Raw genomic sequence first — 13,079 nt, 5'->3', positions numbered from 1 at the left:
CAGTTTTTATGAATTTATGAATTATGAATAATGCTGCTATGAACATTCATATATGTCTTTATATGTATATATGTTTTCAGTTCTCTTGGGTAAATACCTAGGAGTGGGTTGGCTGGGTTATAAGTGTATAGTTTATGCAAGAAACTGCTGAAGTGTTTTCCAAAGTTGCTGTGCCATTTTGCATTCCCATCAGCAGTGTATGAGAATTCTAGCTGTTCTTGCCAACACTTAATAGAATCAGTGTTTGAAAAACTTACCTGGGACTTCCCTGGTGGTGCAGTGGTTAAGAATCCGTCTGCCAACGCAGGGGACGTGGGTTCGAGCCCTGGTCTGGGAAGATCCCACATGCCGCAGAGCAGCTAAGTCCGTGAGCCACAGCTACTGAGCCCACGTGCCACAACGACTGAAGCCCACGCCTAGAGCCTGAGCTCCGCAACAAGAGAAGCCACCGCAATGAGAAGCCCGAGCAACCGCAACGAAGAGTAGCCCCCGCTCGCTGCAACTAGAGAAAGCCCGCGTGCAGCAATGAAGACCCAATGCAGCCAAAAATAAATAAAAATTTAAAAAAATAAAAAAACTTTCCTGATGACTAGGGATGCCGGGCATCTTTTCATATGCTTATTGGTCATTCTTACTTTTTAAAAAATTTATTTATTTATTTATTTTTGGCTGCATTGGGTCTTCATTGCTGTGCATGGGCTTTCTCCAGTTGTGGCGAGTGGGGGGCCACTCTTCATTGCAGTGAGTGGGCCTCATTGCGGTGGCCCCTCCTTGTTGCGGAGCATGGGCTCCAGTCACGTGGGCTTCAGTAGTTGTGGCGCAAGAGCTCAGCCGCCCGGCGGCACGTGGGATCCCCCCAGACCAGGGCTTGAACCCGTGTTCACTGCATTGGCAGGCGGATTCTTAACCACTGCACCACCAGGGAAGTCCCGGTCACTCTTATGTTATTTAAAGTGTTTTGAAACCTATCTTTAGAAATATGATTATATTGAAATGTAATTCTATGATATTATTACATTGTAGAGACTTTAGTACAAAAATTTGCCCTGAATCTAAGAGGAATTTATCACTAACAGAGGATTTTCAAACCCATCAAGAATGGGTTTAAAGCAAGATAGATCCTTTGAAAGGATCCTGTGGGTAGAATGTGGTAGGAGTGGAGGGCTGTTTTAATAAGTGATTAGGAATGGCCTCTCTGAGAAGGCGAGATTTGAATATAGATATGAATGAAGTGAGAGAGGGAGCATGTGAACAGCTGAGGAAAGAACAACCCAGACAGAGAATATCATGTGCAAAGGCCCTGAGATAGGAGAGGGAGCATGAGAAAGGAGGTCATGCACATCAAAATGGTACTGAATTTCAATAATTACATTTCTGGTCAACTCAAAACATTTACCGAGTGCTTGTTGAAAGCCAGGCACAGTGGCACAGCACTAAGTGCTTTGTGTCTGTTATTTATTTCTCACAACAGAGCATAAGCTCCATGAGAACAGGAGCTATGTCTACTTCACTCACTTTTGTGGACTCAGATCTAGGGCACTGCCTCGTACGTAGGAGACACCCAATAATAAATGTCTATTGAATGAATGAAGTAATTACATAAATAGGTATTTCTTATTATTCCAATATTATAGATGGAAAAACCAAGTCTCAAAGAGTTAAGTAACTTACCGAAGGTCATATAACTAGATGGTGCTGAAGCTGACTCAAATCCTGGCGTGTCTGAGCAGGAAGCCCAGATTTTTGCCACTCCCTCAAGCTGCTGTGAATTCTCCTTCCTATATTTGGGAAACTGAGGTTCAGAATAAAAGAAAGAGGCTTGATGGAGATCCCCTTTAATCCTCAAAATAAAACCAGCCAGCCACAGGCTCCAGACCGCTGTTTTAGCTGTTAAGACCACATTTCCATCACATTCAGTGGCTTCCACAGATCTGAGATGGAAGGAATACCAGCAGTTTAAGTAAACGATGTGCACTTAGTCTGATCCAATACCACATCGAGCCTTCGTGGCAGCCATGGGCTGAAAGAAATCATCCTTTGGACTCCTCTGCCTTGTGGTCATTGATGAGGTGAAAGGTGCTGAACTGGCTGTCAGGTCCCGCCTTGAGCTGTTTGTGTTCTCTTAGTAACTGCAATGCGCAGGCCTTTGAATCCCATAACCAACAAATGCTGCTGTTGTCATGTGCAAGCAACCAAATGAATGTGCGTGGAAAAACCCAAGCTTGGTGATTTGGGCAAATTAGCTTATCTGTCACATAGCCAGTGGTGGTGTTAAATCACTCTCCGTTAGAGGAATAATCACTCCCCACTGCCCTCTGTCTTCCCCTCTGCTGTAGCATGTGTTAGGATTTCATTCCTTTTTCAGGCTATTAGTCTATTTTAGCCAAGATATTTTGACTTCAAGTAACAGAAATACCCAATTTAACTGGTTGAAACTCTATGAAATTTGTTATCTAATGCAATAAGAGATTCAGAGGAAAAGTAACTCCAGGCTTGGTTAAGTCAATAGCTCAAAGATATCTTAAGAATTCAAGTTCTTTCCATCATTTGCTTTGCTAATCTCTGCATGTCAGCTTGGTTCTGTCTCAGGCAAACTCTCTTGGTGGTTAATGCCTCATAAGAGGGCTGCAGCAGTTTCAGTTATTTGTGTCAGCCGGGCTTTGGCTAGATTACGCTACTATAACAACCTCTAAAATTTCTGTGGCTTCAAACAACAAGCATTCAGGAGTATACTCTCCTTTTAAGATAAAACCTTTTCTGGAAACACTGGGCAGCCTTCCCTTCATCCCATTGGACAGAATTGTATCACATTTGCATGCCTGAAACAAATACTGACAGCCATGATTGTCTTAGCTTATTTAAAATGCATTCCTTTGCAGGGGGAGGGCGGAGGGATAAATTAGGAGTTTGGGATTAACATATACACTCTACTATATATAAAATAGATAACCAACAAGGACTTACTGTATAGCACGAGGAATATTTTGTAATAATCTATAAGGGGAAAGAAGCTGAAAAAGAATAGACAGATATATATGTATAACTGAATCACTTTGCTGTACACCTGAAACTAATACAACATTGTAAATCAACTATATTTCAATAAAAAGAATAATAAAATGAAATGCATTCCTTGAAGACAGTGGAGGGGCTGGCTGCTCTGAAGCAAAGGTATGTATAGAGGAGTAGATTCCTGAACAAATTTAGGATTCTCTTAGAAAGGAGGAGGTAATATGATTACTGGGCAGGCAACTAGCAGTGTTTGCTATAATATTCAAAACTAAAGCCATCATTTTGCTTACCCTCCATCCTAACCAAACTATCTCAGTAAACGACACACCATTCAACCAGTTGTCGTAGCCAGAAACCTAGAAATCATCCTCAAATCCATCTTCCTCATCTTCCACTCTGTCCAACCAATGATCAATTCCATTGATTCTACCTTGAACATAGCTCTGTAATCACTCACCTCTTTTGCCACCCAAGTCCAGGGCACCACCATCATCTTTTACCTGGGCCACTGCAGCAGCCTTCTCATTGTTCTCCCTGCCTCTGTTCTTGCTAAAATTCAATCCAGGCTTCAAGCTGCTAACAGAGCCACCTTTAAAAGCAATTCTGACATGTCACTTTCCTGCTAAAAACCCCTTCTAGGTTTTTCATTTCTCTTTTGGAAAAAGTTCAACCCCCATGTCATGCCTCCACCATTTAACTCTGACCACATCTCTTCATAGTCTCTTTCTGGCTTCTACCTTGTCCCTTTTGCTTTATTAACTCCTTGTCATCTTTCAGGTCACAGATTAAGGGTCACTTCCTTGGAGAGGTTCTCTGCTCCCACAAGGCAATGCCTTGTACTTCCTTTATCACTCTACTTATACAAACCATTTTTTGGGCAGCTCCCCACAGCTTCTGGGATCTCAGTTCCTCGACCAGGGATTGAACCCGGGCTGTGGCAGTGAAAGCCTGGAATCCCAACCACTAGGCCACCAGGGAACTCCCTCTACTTATCCAAACTTTTTGGACGTATTTGCTGAAGATTGTCTTCCCTTCAAACTATAAGTTCTGTGAGGGCCCAAACCATGTCTTTCAAAGCACTACATCCCTACCACCTAGCACAGACAATAGTCACAAGTGTTAAATAAAACACAGTTACACATTTGAAAGTTTTCCTGTTATAGGACCTAGAGGTGGTAGTTGACACCAAATATATACATAAGGTAACCTAGGGAGAGGGTATCTCTAGAGAGAGAGAACATGAGATGTTAGAAAGACAGTGATGATCGAGATGAAGGGATGAATGGGACTTCCTTGGCGGTCCAGTGGTTAGGATTCCAAGCTTCCACTGCAGGGGGCGTGGGTTTGATCCCTGGTCGGGGAACTAAGATCCCACATACTAGTGCGGTGCGGCCAGAAAAAAGAAGGAAAAAAAAAAGATGAAGGGATGCAGAGAAGGCTAAAGGGGAAAATGAGAAATAAGTGGCCAGAGAAGTAGGAGGGATGTCAGAAGGACATGTAGTCACAAGCCAAGGAAGAGAGAGTGCATCAGGAAATTGGAAGTGCCTAACAGGGTCAACCACAGCAAAAAGGATGTGGACTGAAAAGGGCCACTGGTTTGGTCACAGAGCAAGAAAGACAACGTTTGAGAACAATTGGGTTCATCCTTTGTCAAACTGTTATACTTAAGAAGGTATTTTTGCCCTCTTTTTCATTAATTCCTCTATCTGTTGGTCCAGCAGAGTCATTAAACACCTACTCTAGGCCAGGTACTGTGCTAGGCCCCAGGGAGACATGAGAAAGAGAACAAGGTCAAAAGGGCCTGTGGGGTTCACCAACCTTGCCTGCAAGGGAAAGTTACAAAGCACTGACTTCTGCCCCAGCTAAGGCAGGGCTTGGCTTTTTAATGGAGTTGGTACTGATTGGCTCTCTGAATACATTCAATACAAGAGCTAGCATGCAAGTCCAGAGGTCAGCAAGACTTTATTTGCTTGCTCTGACCTGGCAGGAAGCAAAAGGGAAAGTGCGTGTGGCACACTATTGCATCATTTCTGTCTGTTCACAAGTCATCACAGATGAGATTCTGGGGTTTTCCCAGAAAACTAGCTCCATCTGCTCAAAGGTAGAAAATTGACGGCACAGTTCAGTCGGAAGAGCATCCTTTTAAGAAACTCTCTGAACATGAGCCTACTTAGTGTTCACTCTGCAGAGATTCCCTTAGCTTTCAGTAATGCGTTGCATTACTGACTAAACTACTGCTCTACTATTTTGTTTTCCTGCCCTTGTGTTCTAACTACAGTAAAGATGTGTGGTGTAGTGTTCAAAAGGTCAGTGAGTCATGACCTTCTGAAGATTAATGGGAGTCTGGCTGGAGATAAGGGAGGAACACTAACTAGAAAATTATCTTACTACGTTTTCATTTACTACAGGAAGCACCTCATTTATATAATAGATATTGATTTGAAAAAAAAAAAGAGTTTAAGTCAAAATGTCATAGAGGCACATTATCTTTAATGCTCTAGAAAATCAAGATCATTTAAAGAAGACCAGCCCATCAAAAATTTTAAATGAAACTAGGCATTCTTCGAAATAATTTTGTAATCAAATTGGTGAATAATAATTGCCTAATTTGAGGATTCTGAAATATACAGTAAAAAAAAAAAAAAAAACCCACATACAACTGGGGAAGCAAGTGATGCAAATATCTGCCCACAACCTCAACTGACTTCAGCTTTTGGGGTCTGGCCTGACACCATGAAACAGTGGTATAAAAACAAGTTTCAAGGAGCTTGCACCTGAGGAAATGTCCTCAGGGGACTCTGAGCTCACGCCTGGACTATCCCACTGCTTCCATCTGAAGTCCTAGGGGACGTGGGGAGGGTTGGGCAAGCCGGGGGAGCAGACTGAATCCTCCACTGGGGAGAGTGGGAATAACAATTTACACTTCCCGAGCGCTTACAACAAGCCAGGCTCTTCCTCCAGCTCTTGACGTGTATCAACTCAGTTCATCATCCCAGCAACCCCTGAAATCGTTACTATTAACATCTCCATTTCCCAGGTGAGAAACTGAGCCACAGAGGTTAACAGCAGTTTGCTCCATGTCATACACTAGAAAGTGATGGAGCTGCTACCCAGCTGGTAGCCATTACACGTGTCAGTAATATGTCTTAACTTTGCTTAAAAGGATCAGAAAACCGCTCACCTTTAAGACTGCTTGGCAGGGATTGCCAGGTAAAGCAGCTGACTCCTAAACGTCTTTTGAGATAAGGAATTACTCTGCGGAGAAGGGTGTGTGAGTCAAAGGTGAATTTCCAGTGTGCGTGAGAGGCGAAAAGTCGACGGTCAATTCTTAGCCGGTCGAATCTGAGAACGTGTTAACAACCTCCGTCAGTGCCCCAAAGCCCGCCAGCCCAGAGGGATCACTCAGCCAGAGCCTGCCGCCAGCCACGTGGCCCAGCCTGGGAGCTGAGGGGAGGTCCGCGGAGGCGCGGCCCGAGGGGGCGGGGCTGGGGCGCTGGGACTCGCGGGCCCTACGGAGTGCGCCTGCGCGCGGCGTGGGCTCGAGAGCGCCAGCAGCGTTAAAGGCTGCTCCCCGCCCTGCTAGCCGGTCCAGTCACGGCAGTGCGCAGGCGCAGAGCTTACTCCTTGTCAGTCGGCGTCGCGTGCTGGCTAGAGGCTTTGTAGCAGCGGCGGCAGCGGCGGCTGGTCTCCGGCATCATGAGCGGCTTCAGCAGCGAGGAGCGCGCCGCGCCCTTCACCCTCGAGTACCGAGTCTTCCTCAGTGAGTGTCGGAGGCCCGCGGCCCCTCCCTGCCCGCCCGCCCATTCATTCCTGGGCCTCGCCTCCCCTCCCGCCCTGGCGGCTGCGGCCCGCGCTCGGCACCTTGTCCCGGGCGCCGGCCGGGCTCCTCGGGCCGGTCCCGGGGGCCTGGGCGGGCCTGGCCCTCTCATTTCACACGTCCCGCTCGCGGCCAGGGCGGCGTGGGTCGGCGTTCCTCTTTCACATGCTCGATTGGACCTGAACCTGGGCCAGGCTAGTTTTGCAGGTGTCCGGCTCGGGCAGTGTCTGATGGGAAAAGGAAACCACTGAGTCACCCTAGAAAAGGTGTCTGGGGGTAAACTAATCCCCGTAAGAGGATTATTCAGTTTGGAGGAACCGCGTGGCGAGGGGGAGGAGGTGATGGTGGTGACTCCCTAAGACCTTAATTCCTCCACTGTAGCTCAGATTGTGGGCACGTAGCGGGGTCAAGTACAGGCCCTCGTCCGACAGACGGGGAAGCTGAGGCCCAGATCTGGAGCGATCAGTGGAGGACTGGACCCATCCCTCTGGGGCCCCAGTAGCGCTCCTGCCTCCCTGACGCGTGCTTTCCAGTAGCACTGATGCTGGGAAAACGCCTTGTGAGACAGAAATCTGTTCCCCTCCAAACAGGTGACGTCAATCTGGGAAGCATGAGTAAGAAAGTGCCAAATTTTGGCCCCTGTGCAGCGGATCGCGTCTAAGGGGTACCTCCCCTAAGTCTGCGTTTAGAGCCGAGGAGGCCGCAGGCGCTGCTTTCCTTGGTGCACCACCTTTAGCCTTGTAGGTGGGGGAAAGCTACCTCGGGTTTATCTTTATCCTCTTACCACCTCCCCACCTCCCCGCCCCCCCGCCCCCAAAAAGATTATTAGAGATAACGGAGGCGTTTCTATTTTAACTTCTTTACAATTTTGTTCCCAAGGAAATAGGCAGGTGCCTTGAATTCTCTGAGTTCCGGTGTATGAAGGGCAGTAAAGAGAGAGGAGGAGGGGATGAATGGTAATACTGAAAGAACAAAGCTCCTAGCAAAAAATAGCCTGGTGTGAGAGGAAAAGGAAAGTGAACTATAAAGTTACACAACTAAAGTTTAGATTGCCATGTAAAATCCAGTGACGTGTGGGACCTCTTCCACCCATTTTATTTAATTTCAGAATTCAGCAACAAGGGCAGTGCAGGAACTTTTGACAAATAGTTCCCTGAACTGTTTTTCTGGAGTTGGTGTTGGCTCCAGAATTTCTCTGCAGGAGGGATTTAGAGAGGTGACCCTCTAGTTTGTAGGTGGGGGGGATGATTAGGGTAATTGTTTTCAAGCTATATTTGCAACACAAATACAGTTTTTACTTAGATCATGTATTGGTAGTGAGTACTATATAATTTTAATTTAAAAAATCATAGATTTCTTAATATCCTTCCTTAATAGGAGAAGATTTTTACCTCTATAATGTTACATTTGCCAGTCTCTTTAAAACTGATGGTGGGTTGGATCGCAAGTCACTATTGACACTGAAGGGACCAGTATGCCATTGGGGATGGTCACAGATCAATTTTGCCTATTCCACTTTGAGTTTTTTTGTCCTTTTTTTTTTTTTTGGCCACGCCATGTGGCGTGCAGGATCTTAGTTCCCCAACCAGGAATCGAACCCGGCCCCTTCACAGTGAGAGCACAGAGTCCTAACCACTGGACTGCCAGGGAATTCCCTCCACTTTGATTTTTTATATTTTTTATTTTTTTGCGGTATGCGGGCCTCTCACTGTCGTGGCCTCTCCCGTTGCGGAGCACAGACTCCGGACGCGCAGGCTCAGCGGCCATGGCTCACGGGCCCAGCCGCTCCGCGGCATGTGGGATCTTCCCGGACCGGGGCACGAACCCGTGTCCCCTGCATCGGCAGGCGGACTCTCAACCACTGCGCCACCAGGGAAGCCCTCCACTTTGATTTTTAATCGTGAAGGGATGCAATGTGGACTGACCCTTAAGGTTTTCTAAAGAATAGTAAGGAAGTTTTAAAATTACTTTTTGGATATGGTAGTTAGGTCTCTAGAATACAGAAATTACCTGTGAAAGTGCTGTTACAGCTAGATTATCCTTAAGAAAAATCCTAATCTAAGATGGTTCTGTCTCCCTGGAACACCATTTAAAGCAACATTGTTTATAATTTGGCAGATTGGTCCCCTGCCTTCTCCCAGAGCCCAAGTATTTCATGAGCTCTGTTAACTGTTAACTGGTATAAAATCAAACAATTTGATTGCCTTTTGTATACCAGGCACTGCTAGGCTCTGTGATACAAAGGCTTGTAAGGCAGTCCCCACACTCACCATAGAGGTTAGTACCTTTTAGACCCCTAAGGAACATGTAGGATGAAAACCTAACCTGATCTTGGAGCAGTCAGGAAGGTGAAGCATATAGCCAGTTTTTCTGGGGTGGGAATAAAATCTGGTGAGTGGTGTTGATAATGGGAAGAGAGAGGGTATGTGGGAAATCTTGGTACCTTCTCAATTTTATTGTAAGCCTAAAAATTCTCTTTAAAAAAAAGTCTTAAAAAATGTGTACTTCATGCATCTGGAAATATAATTAACCAATAAAAGCAATAACTTTTTCTAATTAATTTTGCAGAAAATGAAAGAGGACAATATATATCTCCATTTCATGATATTCCAATTTATGCAGATAAGGTAAGACATCCTTCTCTGACCGTAGTCTCATTGCTCAGATCAGTTAGTTCCACGTACGGATTTTCTTATATGTCTTAACAAGTGCTTAAAATGCCTCATTGTGCTGTGAGTTAAAGGTGCATTGACTAAATAAGGAGACAGTCTTAAATCTAGATTATTTGGTTAGAAGAAGCAACTATAATTTGGAGAAGGAGTAGAGGAACAGAAACAAATGTTTTAAAGCTGCCTTGGTTAAAAAAAAAAATCACCAGAATTGCTGGTAACTCTTTTTGTTTTTATTTTCATTTTTGCCTTTTTACATTTCCTTTTTTTTTTTTACAAAGAGCATGCATTGTTTGTGCAAATTTAAATAGCTATTTTTTTAAAAAGCCATTGCTTGTTTTAGACTCCCTCCCAATAAGAGAAGTTTGTGCTGTATTTAGGAACTGACACAAGGACAAATGTCTGATTCTTTTTTATACCTTAAAATTTTTTTTCCATTCAACCAAGAAGGATTCACACTGAGTGCAAATCTTTTTGAGTCGTAAAAGCTTCATAGGTTATTGATCTTCCTTAGCTAGATGTCAATACATAATACATGTGAATATCACATTCCAGTGCATGTCTAGAATAATAAAGATGAAATTTTATCCTTGTGTGTGCTGTCTTACTTTTTTTCTGTGCTTGACTATCATAATTAGATAAATTCATATACTTCTACCAGGAAGATTGCTACAGTTCTGCACTGACACTTGGACACTGGCAGAAAATCTAACCTGAGTGTTGCTTCTGAGCAGCCTGCCTGAGCTGGGCTCTAGCTGGAGACAGTGGAGCAAACAGCTCAAGGGCAGTTATGTCCCACAGTTACAGGAGAGACCTCTAATTGGCATGTGTTCTCCTGTGGGATTCTCAAAGCTATATTTATTCAGAAACTTTTAATTTGTTACATCTGATTCCCTGGGAGTTGACAAGAACTGCAGAATCCTTCCTTCCTCTTGAATTGGCATCATTTGGTTGGTTTAAATTAGCTGTTGTATAATTAGTATGTATATCAAAGTACTTTGCAGTAACATCTCAGACCATTTTGAATAATGAAGAGGTAAAAAATGATGACCCTAAGTTTACTGATGGTACCTTGGCATACAGATGTACTAGGGAAAGGAAACATTTTCTTGACCTGTAGCTGGGTTTCTTTGCGTTCATAAGTGTCTTGCCTGTTTGGGCTGCTATAACAAAATACTATAGACTGGGTAGCTTATAAACAGCAGAAATGTACTGCTTACAGTTCTGGAGGCTGGAACTCTGAGATCAGGGTGCCAGCATGGTTGGGTAAGGGCCCTCTTCTGGTCGCAGACTTCTAGCTGTTTCCTTATGTGGCGGAAGGGGCTAGCGATCTCCCTGGAGCCTCTTTTATAAGGCACTCATCCCATTTATGAGGGTTCCACCCTCATGTCTTAAGCATTTCCTAAAAGTCCCACCTACTATACATCACCTTTGAGGGTTAGGATTCCAACATATGAGTTTTGGAGGGACACAAACATTCAGACCATAGCCTTAAGTTATTGGACAATATTCTAGCCAAGGACCAGAAGAATCATAGCAGTTATGGTGCCTAATCTTGTTGCTGCTGCAAGTTACCCCCAAATAGGAAGCTGAGACTACATTTTGGTGTCATGTAAAACATCTTCACTCAGGTTACTCTGCAACTCCTTGAAGTTTTTTACAGGACTGGTTGTATCTGTAATCTGGGATTACTCAAATGAAGAATCTGCCTTTTGTACCACATTGGGCTGGCTGAAAAGTACAAGCTCTTGCAAAGACTCTGGATTTCACCAGTGGTCCAGACCTCAGTGAACTTCAACACTTCAGATTCCTGCCTCAGAGGCAGGAAAGAGTTCTTTCTGTTTTGTTTTTAAGGAAGTTCAGTTTATACAAAGCACAAATAAGGGTGTGGTACACATAACCTATTTTGGATTCTAGCCTAAACAAAAGATCTGATTAATTCCGTTGGTTACAGAAGAGTATGGTTTTTGAAAAAAAAATTTTTCAGTGTGATTAAGTTTATGTAAATACATTTTTGTGTGGGTAGCCATCGACTTTATCCCTAATATGGTCAGTCATTTGAGGGGTGATAATGAGGGAATGTGCCTTTAACACAGCTCAGCTCTATAAGGAAAAAATGCCCAAAGGCTTATATTCTACTCCACAGCAGGACCTTTCAACGTGGACAGCATTTGATTTAGTATATGTGTCATTAGGTAATCCAGCCAGCCAGTTCTGGAAATCCTTGTGACTCAGATACCCTACTTGGGTTATTTCCAAATCCACTGGGTAAAAGAAGGCAAAGGCAAGGACTCACTGGATGTGTATATATTGTAGGGCTGTTCTTTGCTTTGGGTCTATTTTGGAATCAAATATAAAAACACCTGTAGCTCAAAGTGTCTTCTGACATAAAACTTCTGAGATAACAGAAAATTTAACAATCCAGAACATAATCAGCATAAACAGTGTGAAACACTGGGTAGATTAAAAGCTTTATCTAAATCTTAGAGTACTCAAGTATCATGACTTGACGTTCTCATTTTAGAAGTTTGGTATTTTCTATTCTGTATCTTAAACTTCCATGTTAAATACTAGTTCTAACAATATAGGCTTCTATAATGTTTTTCAGCTGACTGTTGGGAGAATATATAAATATGGAACTTTTCTCCTCTAAAAAAAAGTCAAGCTACTAGTCAAATAGGTGGGTGCTTCAGAAACTGAATAGGATATCTTTGGCAGTTGTGTATCATTCTTAAATTTTTAAAGATACTATCTTACTGTACCTGAAACTTTTAGAGGAGATAGGCCACCCAAGTGGATGCTTTTAAAATTATAGTTGAACCTTGAACAATGCCGGGGGTAGGGGCCCTGACTAGCATATAATTTATAGTTGGCCTCCTGTATCTGAGATTCCTCCGTATCTGGAGATTCAACCGACAGATTGTGTAGTTCTGTAGTATTTACTATTGAAAAAAATCCACATATAAGTGGACCCACACAGTTCATACCTGTGTTGTTCAAGGGTCAGCAGTACTCACTTCCCTACAGGGTTTGCTTTGTTTTGAATTTTCTATTTCTTTTTGTAGATAGTTCTATAAATGGAACTTAAAAAAATGTCACCAAATTAATCATTTAAATACTGTTGGTCTTCTCCAACTTTATATGTATATAGAATGGTTGGGGTTTTGTTTTATGTTTTCCAAACCGAAGTTAGAACTGGCAGCATAGATGAAAACTGATAACAGACTTAATTGGCATGTCATAACTAAGAATAAACTCCTATTTTTTCCCTTCAGATGAGCTTTAAGGTGACTAAATTTTGAAAACAGATATTCTAACCATAATGTCTGTGGTTTAACAATTTTGTCAAAAGATAAAGTTGTAAAACAAACTTAACGAAACAGAAACAGACATACGTAAAGAGAACAAACTGGTGGTTGCCAGAGGCGGGGCTGAGGGAAATAGGTGTGGGAGATTAAGAGGTAAATCTTCCAGTTATAAAATAAGTCATGGGGATGTAGTGTACAGCGTGGGGAGTATAGTCAATATTGTAGTAACTTTGTATGGTGACATGGTAACGACTTACTGTAGTGATGATTCTG

The 13,079-nt window shown here is 43.4% G+C and overlaps 1 protein-coding gene across 1 annotated transcript in view; it reads left to right on the top strand.

Annotated features, from left to right (window-relative positions):
• Positions 1–6,582: 6,582 nt before the first annotated feature.
• The window catches only part of PPA1 (inorganic pyrophosphatase 1), a 36,941-nt gene continuing 30,444 nt past the window's right edge, over positions 6,583–13,079 (top strand). The window contains exons 1-2 of the mRNA XM_082673532.1: positions 6,583–6,772; positions 9,398–9,456. Of these exons, the coding sequence (XP_082529658.1) occupies positions 6,709–6,772; positions 9,398–9,456 (123 nt within the window). The 5' untranslated portion in view covers positions 6,583–6,708. The remainder of the gene's footprint in view (positions 6,773–9,397; positions 9,457–13,079) is intronic.

This window comes from Grampus griseus (assembly GCF_964374135.1).
Source record: "Grampus griseus genome assembly, chromosome: 16".
Taxonomy (NCBI): Eukaryota; Metazoa; Chordata; class Mammalia; order Artiodactyla; family Delphinidae; genus Grampus; species Grampus griseus.
The sequence above is the reverse complement of the archived record's forward strand: the minus strand, read 5'-3'. Positions and strand labels throughout refer to the sequence as shown.